This window comes from Melospiza melodia, chromosome 15 (assembly GCF_035770615.1).
Source record: "Melospiza melodia melodia isolate bMelMel2 chromosome 15, bMelMel2.pri, whole genome shotgun sequence".
NCBI lineage: Eukaryota > Metazoa > Chordata > Aves > Passeriformes > Passerellidae > Melospiza > Melospiza melodia.
In genome coordinates, this window is record NC_086208.1 from 7,590,345 (window position 1) to 7,615,283 (window position 24,939).

The window sequence follows — 24,939 nt, forward strand, 5'->3', positions numbered from 1 at the left end:
TTAGCTGTGATGTGTCAAAATGTTTTACCAACTGTAAGAGTGAAGACTTGCAGCACTGTTTGTGGTACATCTTTTACATGGCCATCCACTCATGTGAAGGACTTTCTGCTTAGCAGTGGTTCTTAGCAAAACTGTTATCTTAAGGAAAGTTACTGTTTATTTATGGTCTAGGCAGGACTATTGTGATGTAAAAATGTAAAACACTATTACATGTTCATTTCTTAATTCATACACCTATTCATTCCCTTGCATTTGTTTTTGTTTTTGTTACATCCTTTCATAGTCCTGGCAGGGAACAGTTGACTCTGCTGTTAATATGTTGTTTCCTGTGTTTAGCTTCCAAACTACTTACTTAGTATGGACTCCTTCAAATCTGTGAATTACTTGAGAATGCAAGAGAATTTCATCTGGAAAAGTAGCTCTTGCTCTGATGTTTTTTGACAGTTTGGAGCAAACTCAAAGCTTAGTTTATTCATTAAAGCTTAAACTAATGCAAAGCTTTAATATCTCTTTTGCTCAAAAGGTATTAATCATTTATGTTGATAAGAGAAGCATTATTTCCTTTAATTACTAGGAGTAATTATTAATTTAGAGGATTTATTCTCTAGATTGTCCAAAGACACCTTTGCTTAACAGAAATAATGTATTTGAATAAGCCAAGATTCCAACAAATCTCCAGAGAGAAGTAGCCTCATCATTGAGACCCAAATGGTGAAATTCCTTTCCAAACCAGTAGGGTTTTAGCTGAACCTTGTTGAGATGATGATCAGGTTGGGGCAGAAAACAGGCATTACGTGTTCATTTGAAAAGTTTGTGAAAAAAACTCATCCAAAATCCATCCTATCCAGGATGGGGTGGGCTGGTATGAAATGCTTTCTCCCTGTTGTGCTGCCTTCATCTCTTCATGTGTTTTTCCTTGTTTGTTGATAAGATTTTGTAAAATCCGTTTATCAGTCTGTGTCAAACAGAGCAAACTCCAAGTCAGTTTGGGAAAAAGGAAGAATAAAAGATGCTTTTAAAGCCTTTCTTATGGTTACTACAGCTTCATTGATGGTAGTAGTTTTCATTTGAAATAGCATATTTTACTAGAATACTGGCATTACTGCTACATTGAGTATTCTGCTTGTGAATTCTGAGTCTTTATATGTTTTAAATTTTACAGGGACAAATGCTGCATCCAGCACCATTAAAAATGGAGGACCTTTTCCACGGGCTTGTCCAAAGTGTAATATACATTTCAATCTTATGGATCCTCTAAAAAATCACATGAAGGTAAAATCTTTTGGGGTGGTAAGCATTAGAACAAACTTTGTGAGCTTCTCTTTGGTTAGGGAAGAGTGCCATGGTTTTATAGGAAGGTAGTTTGGCTTCTGCCTGCTGTCAACCAGAGCCAAATGCTCAAAGTCTTGCAGTCATGGAGAGCAAGACAGGAGCTTGCCACTTTTCCAAGTCTTGCTACTTTTTTCCTCATGTTTCCAATGTTCTGAAGGTGCCTATGAGAATAGGCAGCCAGGTGACCCACATCTGTATAAGATTGCAGCTGACAAAAAGATGACAATGCAAACTTACTGTTTAATCTTGATGTATCACTTGGTACAGCAAGATAAAAATACTTGATACTTAATAGATAAAAGTTTTTAAGCTGTGGGGAAGAATTTAATTTGTAGTTCATCCTCAAACACTGCAGTAAACAAAACTCTCAGAAACTGAGCATCACTTAATTTGATTGTGAAACTACTTACTACTGTTTCTGGAAACATTGTTTCCTGGAAAATATTTATCATTTTGCAAAGATCCTCCCAATTCTCAGGCATATGTATTTCATTTTAGGGACAGAGAAATGGCTTTGCAGTCTGTATACAACATGAATATCCAAAACAAATAGGAATATCAGTTACTATATAAGACAAATTTGTGAGGATCTGAGTTACTGTTCTCACAGATGGTTCTGATTTACAGGGTTACAATACCCTGTAATTGCTGTCTCCTTCGGTTCTGAAACATAATTAAGAAATACAGATAGCAGTGGAAAAAACCCCAAGGGTTTTAACTTTTTCTAGTCATTATTTGTACAGAATAGCTTTTGCACTGAGTACATCAGCTGAATGAAGGAACCATTGAAGAAGTGTGTTTACTTAGGATACTGAGTTACAGTTCCACAGCAGGAAATTGCTCCTTACTAGTAGGCTTACGGAAAGTAGTCCTGCATGGTAAGAACTGTTATTTAGCAGGAGAAAAATTTGTGCTCTGAAACATCCTAATTTTGTTGGAAACTTGGTAGCATCTTCTTTATGAAGTGTGCTGTACTTTTTAAGTGATAAGTTTCATGAAATGGCTTCTGGGCTAAGCGTTCTTTATGTATACTTCAACATAAAGAAGCTTGAACAATGTCTATTATGTGACGCAGAATTCTGAATTTTTTAGCAATGCTGGAAAGAACTTTTGAAGGTTTCAACATAGATTCACCCTAAGAAATAAAGGACAAAACTTTCCATTAAGTTCTCAATAAACTTATGCTTGTCAGCAAAATACTTGCAGGAAAGCTGCTTTTTTCCTTCTATTTATTAAATGTCAATGAAATAGAATTTTTTGCAAGAATAAGGCAAAACTAGTATTGTTTTCTTGATTAAATTTATCTTACATGAACCTATGAGAATTTTCTTCAGTTTTATAATATGTAGTGTTTTATTACTTAAACACTAGTTAAACACTGTTCAGAATTGAATATTACTAAGCTCAGTGTGTCAGAGAATTAAGCTTTGCATCTCTCATTAGTGCCTTCAATTATTAAAATACTGTTTCATTGATGCAGTTTGTGAGACTGATGCCTTTGTTTCTGTGTCTCTTCTCCCTGTTTGCACCCAGTATTGTTGCCCAGATATGGTAAATAACTTTTTCTCGGAAGTGGTCAAAACAGAATGTGTGAGCACAAACAGGACCATGGAATCTGAGAAAGGAAAGCTGATTATGTTAGTTAATGACTTTTATTATGGGAAGGATGAAGGTGACCTCCAGCAGGTACAACAGGAGCAGAAGACTCATACGACATTTAAATGCATCAGTTGTCTCAAAGTTCTTAAAAATAACATAAGGTATTTGAACTTAATTATTTGTTTCCTTAATTATTTGTTAATCACTTACAGTCCATAGTAGTCTTATGTATAAAAATTTTGTGTTTCTGGATTAGAGTTCTTTTCGTACTGAAAACTGATAATACTGGGTGACTAAACAAATTGAATTAATTTCTACCTTGCATGTATGACCATAACTTAGAACTTTTTGCAGATTAGAGTATGAATTTTAGTGGTGTCTAATATAAACATAGAGTTTTGATAAGAGCAGTTGTAGGACATTGGGTTTAGAAAGGGCAACACAAAGGATTTTACAGTTTGCCATCTGGATTGATGGCAGTATTGGTAGATGCGAGTGGTAATTTCCTTTAGGGATGCACAATGACTAATAGTCAGTAGTCCACTTATGTAACATCTGTTATTTTGTTGGAATAATTTTACTTCCAAATGCTGATAAAACCCCAGTAAGCTGTTTTAGTAGGTAGACAAGTTTGTGTCATCGTTCCTTTGGAAGTTAAGGTCACTGAACTTTTTTACATGCACTCTTCAAGGGAAGCTGAAGTAGCAGAATGTAAAATTGAAAAATGGACTATTGTTTCAAAGGGCACAGTCTGCAAGTTAAAGTGAGCAGGTTTATGCTAACATTAGACACATATTATTGAAAAAAACAAGTTTTCTGTAATTAAAGCGATGACATTTGCTATTAATCATTAAATAGGCACTATTTTATACTCAGCATTATATTGTAAGCAGTTGGTGCTGTGGTGCCCCTATGTGTTCCACAGCAAGTCATTAAAAATGTACGAGCTTTTTTTTTTTTTTTTAATATCTGTAGCATTGACTTTAACCATAATAATTTTGACTGTGACCTTGTGGCTTTATTCCATAGTTCTATAACTTTAAAATTTTTATTCCAGGGTCTATTTTGCACCTCTATGTATAGTGGACAAAATAAATATGTCTTACCATCCTAATTAAAGTATAATTTTTGACTTAAGTTCAGAAAAGCAGAAAGTGATTCATTATGGTAATCCCCTGCTTTCTTTAAAAGATTTGTGGTTGGACACACCGTTGCAATAATTTTCTGTTAAGGCATTATGCAGTAATAGTGTCTGTTTCTTTTGTCTGCTTAGAAAACTGGAGAGTCTCAGTTGGCTTTTTCTGGTTTTCTTGTTGCTGTTTTTTAAGCAACTGCATGGTACTATGAGCTTGAGCTCAAGAGACTATGCTCCTTGCTCATTTGTTTTTTCCAGTTCCAAGGCCTGCATTCCTTTTGTAGTGTGACTTATGTTTAATAATTCTCCTGGCTGTACTGAAATAAAGTGCATTCCAAACAGGAATTTTGGAAGTTGAACTGTTGTGGGTTTGAGGTAACCTGTCCTTGTGCTGCTCCACCAGTAACAGTGATGCTGTCATGGGTGCCTGGACTTCTCAGCTAGAAAAGGTTCTGAAGCCAGAAAAGTAGGCTTCAGACAGATGGTCAGACTAATGAGGAAAAGCTGGTAACTTAAATAGTACCATACCAGTTTCTCCCACTCTTTTAATGTTGGCTGCACAGTGGCATTTTTGATAACTGTCCTTCCTAACTCAAGGTCAGGCGTAAATGCTTTAGACAAGGAACGTTCCTGGAACTCCTGCCACATAAAGCTGTCATGTCCAAATTGCAGATACATTCTTGCTACTTAATAGTTTTCAGCACAGCAAAAGTTACACGTGTTTCAGAATGGGGCTTTGAGATTGCTGGTGGTGAATAAAGTGAGAACGGTTGATGTGTTCTTGTTGTCTTTACTTATTTCCCTATATTTCAAGGCAAGAATTTTGTCTAAGCAAACATGAGAAATGTAATAGATTTAGTCTTAGAACATGTTTTAGATTTAATGTGTGTTCCTTAAAGTCAAGATTTCTATCAGCTTTAAGTTTGTTGCCTGTGTTTTTAGCAAACACTTATTATTTAATATTTTTTCTTAATTGAGAAGTCCTTACATAGTAAAATTTCTAAAGAATCCTGTACATCTTGCATATGATATGTATAGAGAATGTTCAAATGTGGTTTTTTGCACCTGTTCACTATAATTTAAAGGTTTATGAACCACATGAAACATCACTTGGAGCTTGAGAAGCAAAGCAATGAAAGCTGGGAAAGCCACACGACGTGCCAGCACTGTTACCGACAGTTCCCCACGCCGTTCCAGCTGCAGTGCCACATCGAGAGTACACACACGCCTTACGAGTCATCCAGTGAGCTCAATTTTATTTCCTGGATTGTAATTTCAGAATAAATCTGTTGTTATTCAAGTACAACAATCTTGAGATTTAATATGAAAAAAAACCCATAAACAGAGCACTTTTTTTTCTCTTGAGAGCAATATATATATATATATATATATATATATATATATATGTATGTATGTATGTAAAAAAGTATTTTTAAAAGCCTTTGGTTTTTTTCCTTGCATTTTTTGGTTTTTTTTATTTATATATTTTTAATTGAAAGCTTTACTGTAAGACCTCATGTTTAAGGCCCTTGCCTTCCTGGCTTACTGAAACGGTACAGGGAATTTCTTCTAAAGAGTAGAATAGTCATTCGATTTCTTTACCTTTAATGATATATACATTTCCTATATGTGTGTATGTATTTATATATATGCATTATAATTTATGTACATATGACCTCTGTCAAATTTTTAATTTTTTTCTTGTTTTTTACTTTTTCTAGCAATTTGTAAAATCTGTGAATTATCATTTGACACAGAGCAAGTTCTTTTGCAACATATGAAGGACAATCATAAGCCCGGTGAAATGCCGTATGTTTGCCAGGTATCTCAGAGTGACTTTTGTATTTAGGTTACACCACTCCCCTGTCTTCACTGTCAGTAAACTTGTAACTAAAAAGTCAACCTTCTTATTTTAGGTGTGCAGCTACAGATCCTCAGCTTTTTCAGATGTAGAAGCACATTTTAGAACAGTTCATGAAAACACAAAACATTTGCTATGCCCATTTTGCCTCAAAGTTATTAAAATTGGAGCACCGTATATGCATCATTACATGAGGCATCAGGTAAGCAGATATTTTCAATCCTTAATGCTAGAAAAATGCTAAGCACATTTAAGGAATCTCCCTCTGAAGAAACAAATGGGACTGATTTGTAAGCTTGTTACTAGGTAGGAGTAGTTAATAAGAATACATTAGAAGAATTTCAGAAATCTTTAAGGGAGTTGTCTTGTTTTTGTGTGATAGCAGCTTCCTGTTTAAAGTAATGTCTGAATATCTTCTTGCTATTTGGTTTCTTCATTACATTTAGTGATTTGATTCTGCCTTTTTTGAGGTTACTAGCAAACCTGCCACTAGTTCAAATAAAGAAAAAGATAATGAAGTGTCTTGTAACTGGGAATCTGATTCCTCCTTGTTTTAGTAACTGTACTGCCTTGCATTTTCACGCGTCTAATTCCTACAGGGTATCTTATCTTTGTGTAGTATTAGGAGTTTGTTTAGTTGATGGTTTAGGAACTGCATGAGCATTGCTTGAGACAAGCTAGGGTTAGAGTTTTGTCATGCCATCCATGCTTACTGTAGATTGTCATTTGTCTTTAAAAGAAAAAGGGAATATACCGTTGCACTAAATGCAGACTGCAATTTTTAACATGCAAAGAAAAAATGGATCACAAGACTCAGCATCACCGAACATTCAGGAAACCCAAGCAATTAGAAGGCTTGCCTCCTGGAACAAAGGTGAGTGTTCATGCAGGAAAACTTGAGGGGACAAAGGAGGAAAAAGAAAGGACTTGGTAGAGAAAAGAGTAGAATACAAAGAAGTGCTTTTTTCCTTTCTTCTGCTTAGAATATGTATGCTTAAAACTGGGTTCACCAGGTGTTGTTTGGGTTCAGCATTTGAAGGTATGTGAGGAAACACTCGGGTCCCCTCAGAACACTTACGCTGTCTTTAAGTCAGTCTTCCATTTCTCAAGAAGGAGCTACTTAGACTAAGATTTTTTTGTAGATTTTGGGACTTTTTCCAACCATTTTTTCAGTATCAAAATACGTATGCTTTCAGTTGCAAGGAAGAAGAGAAGTTAACATTTTGATCAGCTCTTCACAGTTCATTTGCTGTAGAATCAGGAAGGGAAAAATTACTTCAGCTGCAGTTGACTGTCTTGCTTGGCAGAAGGAATGTAAAGCAATTCTTTACTCTGTGATGATACCTCAATTTTTTTTTAAGATTTCATGGTCTTCGTGACCTAACAAAAGCTTGGATTATGTTAAAATTTGTTAGTAGACCTTGACAGGATGAAATTATAATACTGAAAAAACCTGGAACCAGATTTAGAAGACAAGGTGTTTCCATACTAGGAGTATGGCTAAGAAGTAGAATTAGAAGTCTTATTGTGAGTCAAAACCACATTTGAGAGCATGACAAAGTTCAAGAATAGCAGATAAATCTGAAACCAGAATTACTCCTTGGAATTCCAGGATGAGAAACAAACATACCTGAAGGGAGTAGACTGGCTCATCATGTGGCAGTAAGACACAGGACTTTTTGTTAAATCCAGATACTGATGGAATGCTTTGATATTCTTAGTAGGGCTGATTGGCCTGACACTTCTGCTTCATTTTTTTTCATTTAAGAAAGCAGGATCTAGCCAGTTGCAGCTCTGGAAGGAAAACATGTTTTATCATGACTAACTGTTTCAACCAAAATAAACTTTTTAAGCGTCCAGTTGGCTGTTAGAGGTTTACTCTAGTCCAACAGTATTGTCAGTGTTTTGTGGTTTTCAAAGCAATCTTTCATCAGGAGAGTTTCTTATGCTATGATTTGTGCTATAAAGTGGCTTGAACTTTGAAACAAATAGAAGTTGGAATGTGAAGAGCTTACATTTAAACAATTATTTTAAAATTTCATCCCTGTAGGTGACTATTCGAGCATCTTTGGGACCTCATCAGTCAGGAGCATCAGCTACATCTTCTGTTAGTACAAGCAGTTCCACATTTCAGTTATCACCTAAAAATAAAAATGCAACCACTAAAAATCATAACAAATCTAATACAAGTAAATCAAGAGGAAAATCAAAACAATCTACACCGAGGAAACAAAATGCATGGACGAACAGCAGAAGAAAAAAAGAGCCTACAAATATAGCATTTCATAATCTGAGGTAAAATACTGGCATTGAAATTGTCTTAAAGTACACTTTGAACATAAATGAATGATCATTTAATGGTCTTTCAACACCTTTAATGCTGTAATATAGAAGATCTGGCACCTCAGGTTTGCTGAAAAAGCAGATGCATAAACTTTCTACATACTGGTACTGTGGTTGTAATTATGAATCTTCACTGATTTTGGTGATGGCAGACTACTTTATGATGAAAGAACAAGTGTTCTGGAAACTTCTCTGTGTCACATTTAGAAATTTTCTCTGCATGGAGCCTTTCTTTTTCTTTTTTTTTGTTTCTTTTATTTTATTTATTTGAACCAGTTAGTTAAAAGATAAAATCCTGTCTATCCTAGGAGATAGAGTATTTTGGGGAGCTAATTAAAAAAAAAATAAAGAAAGTAAAAGCAAGTCCTTGTCTTGACAATTTATTGGGGTTTGCTGTCCTTATGTTACAATTTTCATGAGTGTTTTATGGACTGTTTATTACACTGGAGTGTAAGTTCATTAGTTATGGTGAGTTGGCATTTTTTTTGTCAGAGATGGAAGATGCCACCCCTCCACTTTCTAACTTTCTCAGTGTGTAGCTCTGGAAGAGATCCAAAAAGTCAGCAAAACTGGGGAAGAGCAGGATTATATTCTTGCTTTGTAGATGTTTCAAACCATGTGGGTAATATTGGGGTGATAGAAAAGCCAAAGGCTGTTTCTATGCATTGTGATGGATGGAAATAATTGTTGGAAATACTTCTCAAGTACATGGAGACAACAGCAGCAGCTGAATTTGGGGATTCTCATCCACTGCATTATCTCTTGTTTCCAGGAGTGGCCAATAATGGATGTGTACATTAACTTTCACTTTTTTTATTAGGATCATATTTAAATTATAGTTCAAGTAAAAGCAAAGTTTTCTTCCTTTGCTGATGCATTTTTAAGTTCCTCGTTTTTCCTTAGTATAGGCAAGCTTGCTACTTACTTTAAGCAAAAGGTTTGAAATAGTTGTCTCTTCTGAGTGTTGCTATTAATTGATAACTTTTTCATGTTACTGTCAGGTATCATGTGGGAACTCACAAATGCATTGAGTGTTTCTCAGAAATAAAAGATTTTGCAAGGCACTTTCCTGCATATGTCCACTGTAGTTTATGCAGATACAACACCAGCTGTAGCAAAGCCTATGTCAATCACATGATGAGGTAAGAACTCTTCAAAGTTTTTAGTGGCTTAGGAAATACTTCCTAAGTTCATGTAAGGTGTGAAGTGTTTGTTTGGTGAATTTTGAACTGGGTCCTCAGATGGGCAGGAAAATGTGTAAGATTGGTTTTTTTATATTTTAGCAAAGGCTTAAACTCCACATTCTTGTTTTGCTTTAAAAATCCAATGGTGCAGGCAGTATTATACCTTTGCTTCAGAGTTTTTATGGTACCTTCCATAATCACTTCAGCCTCACTTTGGCAAATAATGATTAATTATGACACATTTTCTGGGTTTCAGATTGAATGGCTCATTTGATTTTACAAGTGCTGAATGCATACAGGCCACAGCTATCCTAGTGAAGTCTGTGCTCAGATTTGAAGGATGTCTCAAATAGCAAACTCAAGTGGATACTTTTCCTTACCCCACTTCTGGTCATCCATAGAAATAACATCTCATTTTGTCAGCAGTGGTGGGGCAGCATTGGGCATTAGTGATGACAGCTGTGAAAAAGCCTGTTAAGGACACAAATGCATCATTTTCAGGGCCATGGAATTATACTATACAATAATTGGATACAGATCACGTAGCTGTGGCAGTAAAACAAAATTTTAAAAACCTACTTGTTACTCCTGTGCCCTGAAGAAGCCAACTGTATTGTGGAAAATAGTGAATGTGATTTTTTTTTTTTTAATTCATATACATAGGAAATGCCTTGGCATTTGTGAACTCTAGGATTCTTGAATCTGTGATCTAAGTTTTTAGATACACTTTATATTTACCTATTCATACCAATTTCAACGCTCATAAAAGTCCTAGGCTGAAATAGTTTGCATGCTTTTATGTGTGTAATCTATTGTTATCTAAAAATTTCATATCTCATTGAAAGCCATCTCTTCGGGAAGCACAAGTTCAGCCAAGTTTTAGTTCTTTTGTGATGCATTCTATAGCTATGGTTCTTCAAAAACTGAATTGTTGATGGTGCCAGTAAAGTTTAGCTTTTCACCTCCCAAGCTCCTTTCCAAAGGAGCCAATGTTTTAAACTAGAGATGAGATTCACAGGTTTGTAAGCTTTAAACATTTAATGTTTCAGAATAATGCAGTTCAGTACCTTAGGCTTCTATTTTCATGTTTTGTCCTAAGCAAATTGCAGTGCCATGGCTAGTGAAGGGGTCATGCAGAGTCATGTATTCACTGAAACCAGTCTGAGTGGTAATGTTTTCATATATTCAGCTTTCACAGTGCTCGTCCAAGTAAAAGGTTTTGGATCTTTAAGAAGCATTCAGAGCAGCTACGGTAATTCAGCTTTTTTCACTTACAGATCAGTATGGTTTTGCTTGCTGATGTTGAACTGCTAGCTTAGGTTCAGATTGTAACCTCTTGAATTTCCACAATTTAGAGCAGAGAAATGAAACCATTAGGTTTTCCAATCGCAGTGATCTGGTCAGTGACAAATACTTATTTGTCCACATTTATGAACTTAATTCTGAGCAATTTTAATTTTTTAATTATTATTATTTTTTGATTATTCAGGAGATGCAAAATGGGGAGGGGGTCAGGGAAAGAAAAAAACAACCATCCAATCAGAGAAACTCATGTTCTACAGATAAATTTCTGTCTAAAGTCATGTTCTTTGTACTATATCCAGCATGGAGATGCCCTGCTCATTGATGGGAATTTCCTGATACTAGTTGCAGTAGAAAAAGTAAGATTATGTTTTTGTGAATCATCTCATCTGAAGTTGATTTTTTTTTTGTAGTCTGTCCAGTTGCTGTAAGTTAAGAAAAGTGTTTTTATGACCATTTTGTAATTGTGCTTCCTTTTTGATTTTTTATTTCCTAGAGGTGTGACTGTAGTGTGTCTCAACTGTGATTTCCTGGCTGATGTTTCTGGCTTGGATGACATGGCCACACATCTGAGTGAGAACCAGACTCATACCTGTCAAGTTATTGTAGAGGAAGGTGAGTACAGGTGGTGTCTTTTTATGCAGTGTATAAATACTTCCATGTGGATGTCTCCTGTGTTATCACAGTCCTGTTGTGAGTTGCATTATTTCTGTATGTGCATTTAGCAGTGAGTACTTCTGTATTTCCACATTTTAAAATATTTTTAATTCAATCCTTTGTTTTTGTTTTCAGTTTCCACAGATAATGCAACTGCTGCACAAGTGTCTCAGTAAGTTTTATTTTACTGCTTAATGTTTTGGGTTTTTTTTTCTCTATTACTTTAGTGATAGATGGCCAAAATTTACACTTAGAACTTTGGTTTCTTTTGAATTCCATTGAATTTGAAATGTGTGGATGAACACAGACCTTTACTGTACCTAGTGCTTTTTCATCTTACCATGTCCAGAACTACAAGAATGAAGAGATAAAGAAAGTACCTATTGCAGCTAAAATAAAATCAGTTTGAAGAAAGATAAATAATTGTTGCAGTGTTGGAACTTCTCAATTCTAACCTGTCTATATACAATGAGATTGTTATTTCTACTTAAATACTAGCTTTATCAAATTAGTGGTTTATGTTCTTTATGTAATATGAATTTGAATACAAAAAGGAATGTCCTTTACTGAAGTAGGACAAATTCAGTTTTAATATTTAAAAATATTTAGGAATTATTTAAAAAAATACGTTCTTCATATGACAAAGGCATATGGCTTTGTATTAGCTTTTTTATTCTGACTTTCAAAGGGGAATTAGTATGTATTAATCAGGGTTTTTAAAGGATTTGAAGAAGAACCTGCAGTATTGTGGAGATTGTGTTTCAGATTGTGTTAGTTTCGGTTTTTAAAACCTTAGAACAATCAGACATGCCAAGCTCTCCCTGATCATCCTGGAACAGCTTCTGAGGCTTTATAGTGTAGTTTATGCCATAATTTGAGGTTTAGAGGTGTGTCAGTTAAATCAAACATTTGTGTTCATACCATTTTCAGAATACAGAATGAAAAATGTCAGTCAGACTGCAAAGAAATATTTTAAAAGATATAACAAAATATAACCTGATAACCCATCTAGCCTGTAGTAGGATTCTAACAGGAGTTTAGATGGTCTCATGCATGGTGAGAACTCTTCCAACAGGGTGGTAAGTTCTTAGGCCTCTAAGCATAAATCAGCTTTCAATGAGTTTTGGAGATTTCCCAAATAGATTATTTAATATTTATTAAGTATTTCCTTTCTTAGTTGCCATAAAGTGGTTAGTAAGAAGAGATCCTCTAGTAGTTCAGCTTTCAGTGAAACTCAGAGAATGACAAAATAAAGTGTTGAGCTGTGATACTTGTGGAAATGTTAGCTTTTGTGTTTGGAGCTGGCATTAGGTGTTGGGAATTAATGCCTGCTGAAGTGTATGGAAGGAAAGGTTATAGATACACTGATACACTAATGCAGCTGTGGCAGGCTGTCCTCAGTACTGCAGAAGGACCTTGCTGTTCTGAATACATGACAGAGACATACGGAAATATATAAGAATGTTGGCTGTGTGGATATATGTACCTGTTGCTCAGAAGCAGATGGATGAGCACTGAAAAGGTTTGAAGTAAAGTCAAGAATATATGCAGGTTTGTTTCTGCAAGATGTTAAAGTAGCACAGATGCAGATAGCCATGATTATTGAGAGTTCTGATGCCAACATAAAATTAGTTACTGATACCACAAGAAGTGACAGAAAATCAGTGATGGTGCTTTTTGAAACTGTCAGGCTCATAGACATCATTATTTTCAATCAATCTTGTCCTGTTCCATATGCTAGTCCTCTCACACTTAGGACAAGAATATATCATTGCTGAACTGAAGAGTATATCTCTGTAGCAGATATTTTAATTCATAATTTGCCGTACAGAGTACAAAAAAATTCATCTTTTTGTGGGCTGGTTCTTAGTGGTACTCTTTGGTTGCTTTGGAAGGAGGAACTTGCTGACAATATTCATAACTTCTGCTGTATAGTTTCTCAATGATCTTTGAATGTTTCTTCTAATTCTTTGATCTATAATTCAATGGCTCGTTTATGGGACTCTTCAGAATCACTTCATCATTGGAAACTGACTCAATAACGATCTTGAACACTTTTGGATCTTCTCTTGCATCTCTCACATGGTGTCTTTGGGTGTCTTGTTATATATTGGATTGTCTGTATGTATTTTAAACTCATCTTTATTGCTAATGATCAGACATGTTCCATGAACTCTGTGTACAGTTACAGAGCCTGTCTTTGGACCAGAATCCTGCCATTAGTAATACAGATAACCTAGCTGGGGATGTTCCAGCAGAATTTGTTTTTTAAATTTTTACTCCACATAAGTCTCCTTGTTTATTTGGTGATTCACCTGGTGCTGAGGAAGTAAGATTTAATAACTATGCAAGTACTCTTCTGATTGCTCAACTCTCTGCTTTGCACAACCATTAACATATTTTTAAATGAACTGACAGCAGACATTTTTGTTGCAGGGCAGTTGAAAGTGAGCAGGTATCCTATACTGCCTTGGCTCACTGATACATCATTGTGGACCAGAAAATTGAACCCAGTCCAGCTTGGGATTATTTTGGTATGTAAGCAAACAAGGATCTGACCAGACCTTTTCCTTTTTCTTCATGCATTGAAGCTGTGGTATTCTCTTCTTGCATCTTTTAGACAGTGGGTCTGGTCTTTTCTCCAAATATTGCAGTCAAAGGCCCTTTTTGATAATGTTCTCTACTTTACAGCATTGATTGGCAGCTTTTTGGGGGCTGTACACTGTTGAAGAGAGGCTTACCAGGAGTGTCACTTACATGATGCCATGTTCCTTTGCTGCTCATGTGCAGCATTTCTTCCCTGCTCCAGTCTATCAGTATCATCCCAAGCTAGAGTAGTGAGTAAATGCTGATGCATATGGGCTGACATCAAAGCCCATTTTGTTCTGAACTTGATCCCACCTTCTGAAACTAAAAGCCTTTGTTGATTTTTGGGTGTTCACTAAAGCATACAAGTCCTGATCAATTTAATATTCAAGTAAATTACATTTTTTTCAGCCAGTAACTTTGTGATATATAGTGGCAAAATATGCTTTCCATGTCTTCTGTTGCATGTAACTACATAAACTGAGTCTTGACCAAAGGAATTTACTAGCTGCTTTGCTCTCTGGTAGCTAAGCTTCTTTTTGCTCCAAAATACTGTGAGAGGAGGAAAGCATGTAATGGAAGTACATACATTTATTGAGCCTTGATTCTGAGGGTGGCGCAGCTGCAGTTCCAGTTGATTTCACACCTTGTTCTTTTGGGATCATCTCTCATTTTCAAGGATGCTCTACTCAAGCTGCTGGGACATTTGCTGCTTTTGATTTTACTGCTTCTGATTTCATCTTCAGTTCTAGATTATCTATGGCAAGTTTATCCATCAGGATATTCAATGAGCTTTGCTTTTGCAATGGTGAACTTGTAATATTCCTCCAAACTCAGCCTCCTGTTTACAGTGGATATGTTTTGAATCTCATTTCCTAGCCTGAGAACAGCATAATAGATCAAGCTGACCTCACTTAAGGATCAGTCACTGAAACAGCTTCCTAGGTGTAAGAGTTTGGTGTTGGTGAATGCAAGCTGTTCTTGATTTGCAGCACTTCGTTTTCCTGAATAATCAAAGTCTTTGAGATTAATTCATTTTGACCAGTTTTTTTGTCCTCCTGACTTCTAGTACTCAATCACAGGTCTGGTGATAGTGAGCTCCTGCAGCTGTTTAGTATTGCTAATAATGGCAAGGATCCTGTCATCCATGGTCTCTTCCACGTATTTTGTGACTGAGCATTTGCACACTTATTCAGTACTCTAAAGTCTTGCTCTTTTTGCGACTTTTTTCCTTCTGACAGAAGCTGTGTTCCATCTTGAATGCTGCTGTTCAGCTTCAAGCATCACTTACCAACTACGGGTTTTTCTTGCAGGACTTAATTCTGTTTTGACACAGCAGCATTCAGAAAAGCATAGTGGGTTTGTGTTTTCATTGTGAGCATGCTGTTCATTTCAGAGGAAGTTGAATTCGTATTTCACTTTCATTCAGGTTTCTGACAACAAGAAGAATGCAATGTGATTGTAGGGCTTTGTGGCTTTCAGAAACATTCTCTAAGAATTTCCCAGAGGTGACACTAGATAGACACTTGGATTTGAAGTTATGTGAATTCTACATCTTTAAATGCTTATTTGGAATATTGTCCTTCATTTCTTTTGCAGATTTGCTACAGAAATTTAAGTTTCAAACTTGCATTTTAAACACTTCTTAGGGTACTTACAGATATGAGAGATTTGTGGCAATGGTTCATGTAGAATCAATTGGCCTTGTGACATCCTGTTTCCATTTGTGTGAGGATCTTAGAAAAGTTACTCATGTTGAAAACTCATAAAAGCAGTTCTAAATCATTAAAAGAAACCTGCCTTAGTATTAAATCTCTTTTATGATCTCAGCAATTTACATGAATAATGCAACATATTGGACCATATCTGCCAGGGCAGAGCATGAATATGCATGATATATCCAGTTTAGCTTATGGTCAAAGAATTAAGATTTCATTTGTATGTAGCTTAACCTGTCTTATTTATTTTTAGGACATGGAGTATCACTGCTTGACTAGCCCGTTATGTTTTATCTTTGTTTGAAAAGTCATACAAAGTAAATGTTCATTTCTGGTATTCTGTTAAATGTGGCTGTGCAGCAATTAAATTTACATCTGTCAAAAGAGGGAATTTTTGCAAGAAGGTGGGATTAATTAAAAAAAAAAGCCAACACCTAAAAATTCCAAACCCAATGACCTTTCCATTCTTTTGGGTGTAAATAAATTTAAATTTTTTAATGCTGTGTATGATTCAGTTGAGTGTCTGGAAGATAGCTTACCACTTACAGTTGATTTCTAGAAATTCTTGAAGCTACAGTCATCCCAGAAAAAGTTACTTTTGGTTAGTTGTGCACAGAAGAGAAATGCTTGGCAAAACATTCCAGCTGAGTTTGTTCTACTTACCCAGTGAGCCTTTGATTATAAGAAAATATGAGAGATTGCTGTGAAGAGGGTGGCTCATGATTTGAGCTTTGTGTGTATGTGCAAATAGATAGAATTTATTGTGTGAGAGCAGGACAAGCAATGAGACTGAATTTCAGAAATGAGAATACTCCCATTTGTGATTGTTTATGCTACAGCTTAAGATGCTGGTTAGCTCCTAGAACATTAATGTTAGAAAGTATCCATGGTGTGCTGATACTATGTGCTTAAATTCTTTAAAAGGTCTGGGGTTAGGCTGCTTTTTTGGATTTAGGAAAATACATGTGGTTGATCAATCTAATATTAGTATACAGGTTTCATAAAATTTTAGTGGTAAAGCTGTTTTTTATGTCAAATACTTTGGACCCTGTAGACAACCATTAAGACTCGCTGAGGTTGTGAATAATTTAATTTATGATTAATAACATTATCTAAATATAATAGAGGCAGCACCATACTTCAGCAGATTAAATTTGCCTTTAATGCAACATCAACAAAGAAGATTTAGGCATAAGCAGTTTTGAGGGGTTTGTTTGCTTTTTCTTTTTTTCTGTAAGAACCTTTGAAAGGTTAGATTTTGTTAGAACTGATGACTTAACAAGTTTGTAGGAGATACTTCTTGCTATCTCTGCGATAACATTTTCTTACAGAAACACAGAAAATCAATTTTGGTGATGTTGTGATAAGCTGTTTAATTAATGTGCTTTTCAAAGTCAATAAATTTAAATAATTCATAGCTCATCTAATGTATGGACTGTGCCTGTAAAGGTATTTTGCAGGAAGCATCCCCTCCATGTAGTAGTTGGAGGTCAGCTGCAACATTTCACAGTTCTCCTAAAGTCAACTACTGCTCTGTTCTGGGTGTTTGGGTTATGGTAGACAAATGAAAGAAAACTGAGCTTATATTGGGGAATGTTTTTGTCAGGTGGCTTTATGCACCTAATTTAGCATTTCAGATCTTAAAATACTTGAGTCATGGTTTAAAAGACCTTTCTGGTGTGGAGATCATTCCTCAGTCAGAATTAGAATAAAAGTAATGCTCACTATCTTCAGACTGTTGGTTCCTGGTTTTCCTGAGGCAAGATAACTGGAAGGGCTTACATGAAACAAGTTGATCTTATAATTTCTGTACACCCAGTAAAACACTTCAGAATTCTGAAGTGAAGTATGTTTAAGCTCAGCATAAGTATAACTTTAAAAATCAGTTTCAGATTTCCACATTGCTTTCTTACTGTATCTTCATCCTTATCTCTATTTCAACCATACAGTATTTTAAAACATTCAATCTTAATTCATGATCCACACCAAAATCTCCATTAGAGTGAAAGAAGCTAAGCTGGGAGTAATGTCTTGTCTTTCCTACACATAGTCTAAGAGTATCTCTGACCTTTATAACTAGTGTGAAGATCCAAGACTATTGTTTTTTAATTATACATAAATTACTGGTCATGGTGTTCAGAGGATCTGCATATAAAAATGCAGCTTTGTGTGTTTTACTGCTGAAAGCTGGGCTGTGTCAGAGGCACACACAGCTTCAGTGGGGCAGCCACAGCAGGGATGTGCAGTTTGTAATTTATAGTCAGTTTGTAGTTTATAATCAGTTTGTAATTTATAGTCAGTCCCTTTGGCTGACTCTTGAATGCCAGCCTCCAGTGAAGGAATGCTTTGCTTTTCTTATGTATCTTCATATTCAGGGAATCTGGAAATTGGTCACTGTGAGATCTGGTTTAATATTGACTCTGAACTGTAATTTTTGGGGGGCTCTCAGAATCTAAGAGATCTCACAGTACATATTCTTAGTGGGTTTTTTTCAGAAATATCATCTTTGAATTCTGATTTTACAGATTTTTTTCTGAAGTTGTCTTTTTGTTGCCCTTCAGAAAGGGCACTCTTGTTACGGAAATCCCAGATGGTAAGACAGTGAGAGAAGTCCTCAAACCTAGCAAAGATTTGTCTTGTAGCACTGCTTGCCAGTTTTCAAAAATACCAAGAGTTTGGTGACTTGCTTTAACAGAAGCAATGATTTTGTAGAAATGAGAAGACCTCTCATTTTTATTCAGAAGTGTTATGAATGATTCTCTTACACAAACACACCTTTTCCATAGATTCCATTACCACTTCAGGTGTGTTTTCTCTTAGTTTTTCTTGTTTATCTCATATTGTTTTTCAGCATTATAGAAGACGGCTCTCAAATTTGTTTTTTTTTTTTTTTTCTCCATAGAATAGTGTTCCATAATACTGAGTTTTATTTTAAAAGTAAAACAAAAAATGCAACATCCTCTGTCTAAACCCCCAAATAAAAACATTACAAAACCCAAACCCCACACTGTAGCCCTTACATTTGGAAAAGATGGAGAACACAGAACAGCAAAAACTGCTTTGATGTTAGCTGACATTTTTGTACTGGAATTGAGTCTTGAGTTTTCCTGCCAATATTGCTTTTTTTGCCCTTTTCTTTCTAGATGTTTGAGAGAGAAGAACTTGTATAGATAAATTCTGTAGTTGAGAAAGTCATCTACTCTTTAGCTACTCTACTAAATGAGAAAAACCCCCAAACCCTAACATTTCTGTTTGACAAAAGTAGCAAATACAGGATATAATTTGGTAAAGAGTTTGGCCTCTCTCTTGAGTCCATTCCTTACAACAAATGCAAAGTCAGTGTAACAGGATGAAAAGATTCCTATGAATACCCCAGTGACCACCAAAATTTCACCATTCAAGGGTGTCCTGCTCAAATTATCCCTCTGACCTAGAGTAGAAGGAGGAAATGGAATATTCTTGGATTAGTTTATTTAAATAACAGTAAAACTTGAAAGCAGATTTCTGAATGGTTGTAGCTCCTTTTCCAGAACAGCCATTTTCTGTAGAACTCAATGTCACCTTATAATTGAATCACTGGAATTGTTTTAAATTCATTTAAATTAAATTCACAGGAGAAGTAGAACATGTGTAGGTTTTCAGCTTGAAAATATATGAAAAAACATAGTAGCAAAGAATTGGTTTTCTTATCAAGAGTTCTGAACTATGTGTTGCTTACAGAATTTGAGTGACTTGAGCCAAAAAATGTTTAAAACCGCTTGAAGTAAAATAAAAATGCATTTTGAATAATGAGCTAAGTGGTGATATTGTGTTTCTCACAGCTTTTGTCTGCATGTTACTGTTCAGATCGTTACTTTCAATTTAAATTTTAAAAGGTCATTTGGGACAATTAGCTTAATTTCACTTTGTATATAGAATTTATTCCTGAAATCAGACAGTTCCTGTTCTTCCAGCTTTTCCTTTCCTCTCCCTTACACTTTCTTTTGTCACCGTCATCATTTTAGGTAATTCAATCTGCTTATCATTCTGAAAAACTTTGGATTGATTAAGAATTATTCCACTTTTACCAGATTTAAACTTTACAGAACAAATTGGACTTCTCTGTGTTTCCTCTTTATAAACACACAGTTTTACTCTGAAAGGTGACTGAAAATGCTGCTTCACAGATTTACTCTTTCAGTGAATTCAGGTTGTGATTGCTCAAATAAATTTTTAATTTATTAATTTAGATTTCCAGCTGTTAGCTTGATTCTCATGAGTACTGCAGAGTCAGTTGGTGGTATAAAGGTATAAAGCAATTTTATCTGCATCTGTATCAAAGAGGCTGTGCAGGTAGAGGAGCTGCAGGTGTTATTTTGGGAAATTCCATGTGTCACACAAAGGCAGCCTTCCTTTCTGGAGCTGAAATGCAAGAACTAGAGTATTAATTGACTGCTAAATACAGAGCTGAGTTTGTAAATAGATGAGAAAAATGCAGCTATTAGTTAAATTCTGCCTTTGTTCCTTTGAATCCTCTTGAAAATCCCAAAGAGGAAATCTTTAATACCCCTCCGAGTGTCACTTTGCAGAGAATAGCCAAGCTTTGCTTTTTTTCATTTATAACCTATAATTATAGAAATCATATCTAAAAATAACTTGTTTTGATTTTTTTCAGCAAACAAGAGCACGACTCTTCAGATGAAACAAAAGAATGCAGTAGAAATCAAACTAAAAAAGTTGTATCTGTTGAAAAGAGGGAAGACTCATCACTGTCAAATCCAGAAAATGTCCGTCGTTTGGAACTCCCTGGCAACTGCTCGAAGAATTCCTTGCATGAGAAAAGAGCATACTGTGATTCAGCTAACAGCAAACAGTTAGTAGATGAGAAAGAAAAATGTATTCATGATGAAAGTGAGATGAAAACGTGCCAAAGTTCAGCTGACATCCTGAATGAGCAGACAAAAGCGTGTGGCTGGGATGGAACTGCGCTTTCAGCCAAGAACGTGAGGGACTTAAAGCTGACCCTGGGGGAAGATGTCAGCTTTGAGCAGTTCCTGAGAAAGAGGGATGAGCCTGAATCTGTGAGTTCAGACATCAGTGAACAAGGCAGTATTCATTTGGAGCCTTTAACTCCATCAGAAGTACTAGAGCACGAAGCTACTGAAATTCTCCAAAAAGGTAATGTCGCACCTTCGTCAAAGAAGGCTGGACAGCTCACTGAACAAACAGATGAGACTTCTAGAGAAAGCAATCCCAGCAGAATGGAAACAACTGCAAACAAGACAGATGAGAATGAAGCAAGCTGAAATTGTATTAGTTTTATTGTTTGTTTTAAACTATGCTAAGAACACCATGGACCATTCCTGGTGAGTGTGCTCACGGATGCTAAAGACTAAAAATTTTGAAAGGGAGGAGAAGAGAAAGGGACACCAAAGGGAAGTTTGCATATGGAGTAGCATGTATGTGTATGTATGACTGAATTCATTAAGCTTCAGAAAGGTAACATGTTAAAATATATCTTCCTGTCTCTTGGATGTGATATATTATTAGATTGATACTTGAAAAGAGGTATAAATTCTAATTTTTTTATAGTTAACTAGCCCAGGATAAGGTGATTTGTTCGCCCAGAAAGTATTTTTCTAAATTCTTTAATGTGAATATCATTGAACAGGGGATTGAGTAGGAATTTCCTTTGATGCTGACATGGAGCACACTTATAATGGAGGTTATTGGTCTGCTGATAGTTTAGGTAAATATAAACCTTGGAACTTGGTGTCACATTCCTGTCTGTAAAAGCATGTAAACAGAAGTATATGAATTTGTGCACCTCTGTACAGGTGTAATCCTGCCAGGCTGTAAACTTACCTTAATAAACTTTCAGTGAAAGTGAAATTATTACAATAAAAATATATTTGTGGAGTTTTCACTGTGCAGGCTGTGCAGAACTACCAAACATAGCAGTATGAAGTAGGACACAATGCTGAAAGTACTGTAGCTCTTAGGCTTTTACCATTGGGTTAATTCCTCTTGGGTGTAGACCTGTAGGAATGGTCTGTAAGTCACACCAAAGTATGGTTTGATGTAATAATGGTTTTAAGCAAAAATAAGGAAAACTCCAAACTGGAAACACCACCTGGCATGCATTTTGCCATTTTGCAGCTGCTACTGGCTAACTTAAAAATAGGACACAAGGGCATATAAAGTAGTATTGTACAATTCAATTTCAGGACTTTTTGTAGTCTAAGTTATGTACTGAAAAATGGCTGCTGGTTTTAGTTTGGTTTTTTGGTTTTGGGTTTTTTTTTTTGTCTTCTAGTTAGCTAGATTTAGGAATGCATATGATAACAGTAGCTTGCTCCTTTGATTTAATTGCTCCATTTGAAACATTCAGAATGTGCTTTTGACTTACAGTTTTGTTTTTAATGAATGTTAAATGTTTTGAACAGCTGTTAAAGTACTGCTGTAAATTATTACTTTTTGAGTAAATATTTGCAACAAAAAATTGTCTTTGTGTATAATTTTATGCTCAACTTGAAACTTTGGGCATAGCCTTCTCCTATTTTTGAAAAAGATTTAGTGACAGTTCCCAAAAAAGTAAGTAATTCATTATTGTGAATTTTAGGCCTATGTTTCACTGGGGATTTTTGTTGGGCTTTGGTTGGTTGGTTTGTTTTATTTTAGAATTAAATGAGCAAGTGCCTATGCATAAACATTTTTTTGTACCTGTGTATTGTGATATGGTGTGCTAACCTTTCCAGACTATACAGATTTATTTCTGGCCCATCAGCCTGCAACTGAAGTTTCCTCTGTCCTCTTAAGGTCACTGGGCTCAGCTGCTAAGTGAGTCTAACAGTATTAAAATCTAGAGAGCATCCAGCTTACTATTGGAACCTCTAAATAAAACAGATCTCAACAGCCTCAAAAGTTCCTTCAAGCTCTAAAGAGATGTAGAATTTAAATTTTAGACCGCATCTTCATTGTCACCCATGCACGTGTAGAAGATTTTTAAAAAAGAAAATGGACCAGTTTATGTACTCACAGCTCTGAGATTTTCCTCTTGGAGAACTTCAAAACCACAATACATGAAAAAGCTGAGAAGAATAAGTTCCATTATTCCTTTGTTCTTTAAAAGTTTTAGTGAAACCATTAAATAGTGCTTTGGGTAACCAGTCTGATGTCTTCATGCTTTTACACATGCAAGGTTACTCAATGTGATGCTTTATTTTATGCAGTTTAAAGCAGATCATCAACTACAAAACTGGATGTGTATGTTACCAAGGGAGTGCTGAATGCATCTGTGTTGGAACCCAGGGAAATCTGTAGTGTTTTTAATCTGCTTGGTGATCTTCCACATAAATTATATATTTTGAAAAATGCTCTGATATGTGATGTTAGAAAAGATAAAAGTTCAACTGGAACCAGTTGTGATACTTGAAATTTCCACGTGTCTTTTATAATGCATTTAAACTTGTAAAACCTGACCATTTTAATAAGAATTTGGAAGGATTTGGCCTCATAGTGTTGAGAAAAGGTGGTAAATAGAACTCAAAAGCCTGCATATTGGGCAGAATTATATCCATGGTAGCTACTTATTATGTAAAATGTTGTTTGTTTCCAACCATGTTGACAATGCTTGAATATGCAAAAAGTAACGTTAGGTAAAAACCACTCAAATATCTTATGATCCTTCTGAAAGAAGAGGTGGAAGAACTTGATTGTTCTAGCAAAAGCATCAGATACCTTTTATATGGAGGGAAGGAGTATCATGAAAATACTGGCGTGGTATTTTTATGAAGATAGAAAACTAAAACTTGTCACTATTTTTCCTGTATGGAGTAAAAGATTTGCTCTTAAATACTGTAGGAAACTGCACAAGTACAAAGATAAATTTCTATAATGTTATTTGGGAGGTTTCCCAAGGAAGAGAGAAGTTGACTTGGTACTTTTGGCAGAAGCTGCTGTAGAGGATCAAGTTTCATTAATGCATTTTCAGTTAATTGAACATGACTGCACATGATTGAATTTGTTGTTTCTGAGTCATTTAAAAGTTGTTTTTTCCATCTAGCCATCAGTAGTTCTTACAGAGTGTCACCTCCCTTTTTGTCCTGGAGAAGACATTTCACATCCAGTTTCCATTGCCTTACCTAAAAACAGTCACTTAATTCTTGGTGTCCATAGTAGAATCACCCTTTCCCCTCCTCTCAAGAACTTCATCATATTTGCTTGAAAATCACTGCTGCTTGTTTATATAGTGCTTGTTTTTAAGGAATTCGTGTCCCATGTGTATGCTTTCTACATTATTGACATTTCCTAGAAAACTGCAGTCATCATGATGATCAGTGAACATTCAGTCACTTGGATGTTCCTCAAGTGCAACCAGTGTCTCTTTGTCTTGTGCAGTTTGGGAGAGAAGCTTTGGTTCGCCTGTGATTTAAATTTTCTAAATGGAATGGCTGAATAAATGCAAGGAAAAAAAATCCAATTGAAGCACACACTGAATTCTAAGTATTGTGTGATGTAATTTAAAAAGGGAAATTTTTATAACAAAACTTTGTCTACTTTTCCTTGGGCAGTGAGAGAAAAGAACCTTGGGCGATACGTGTTAAATCTCATTTCTGTCATGCTCCTTTAGAAGGAATCAGAAACTAAATGTCAGGGTAAAGAATCTTGAGTAATGCTTGTATTCTGCAGCACCTTAAAAGATCTTAAAGCTTTTCTGCAGGCATTAAGCATTGTTACTTATATGCTGGCATGCAGAAAAGTAATTTTTTTTAATACTGTCAGATACACAAATTTTCCACTAAAGACTGTGACCATAAGCTATCACAGCAGAATTTTGTTACAGACCACTCAGATGTTTTTGTGGTGGGAAAATTTATACTTAATTTTAAATTTAATTTAATAATACTTTATTTTCTTTAGTGTTGGCTTTTGCAGCTTGTGAACTTACTTTGTCTAGCTGTATCCTGTATATTTTGATGTATGCTTCATATGCCCTTAATAAAAGAAAAAGGTAAGTATGTTTTATGATTACATTGAATATTTTTGCTTTGAAGAAAATATTTATTCCAGTTTTAATGTAATTAAAAAGGACAGTTCTCAGTCCTTCAATGAAGGGTGGCATGTTATCTCTTTTGAACATTGTTCTTATGCAGGATTTTGACTCTAATCTTCCCAATTCTGTACTAAAAGGGAAAGTATATAGACTGGTATTTCATATTAGTTTGCAAGTTTACAGACACT

The 24,939-nt window shown here is 35.4% G+C and overlaps 1 protein-coding gene across 7 annotated transcripts in view; it reads left to right on the forward strand.

Moving 5' to 3' along the window:
* Nucleotides 1-22,855, forward strand: part of ZNF280D (zinc finger protein 280D) — a 38,656-nt gene extending 15,801 nt beyond the window's left edge. For 2 of the 7 annotated variants that reach the window (XM_063169624.1, XM_063169630.1), the window contains 12 exons: nt 1,163-1,272; nt 2,866-3,092; nt 5,152-5,309; nt 5,788-5,888; nt 5,983-6,129; nt 6,667-6,801; nt 7,978-8,222; nt 9,272-9,412; nt 10,644-10,706; nt 11,253-11,371; nt 11,549-11,585; nt 20,372-22,850. In XM_063169624.1, coding sequence (XP_063025694.1) covers nt 1,163-1,272; nt 2,866-3,092; nt 5,152-5,309; nt 5,788-5,888; nt 5,983-6,129; nt 6,667-6,801; nt 7,978-8,222; nt 9,272-9,412; nt 10,644-10,706; nt 11,253-11,371; nt 11,549-11,585; nt 20,372-21,002 — 2,114 coding nt within the window. In that variant the 3' untranslated portion in view covers nt 21,003-22,850. Of the gene's footprint in view, nt 1-1,162; nt 1,273-2,865; nt 3,093-5,151; nt 5,310-5,787; nt 5,889-5,982; nt 6,130-6,666; nt 6,802-7,977; nt 8,223-9,271; nt 9,413-10,643; nt 10,707-11,252; nt 11,372-11,548; nt 11,586-13,849; nt 13,948-20,371 lie in introns of all 7 variants that reach the window. The other 5 variants (XR_010029616.1, XM_063169626.1, XM_063169627.1 and 2 more) reach the window with 5 other exon arrangements.
* Nucleotides 22,856-24,939: the final 2,084 nt, after the last annotated feature.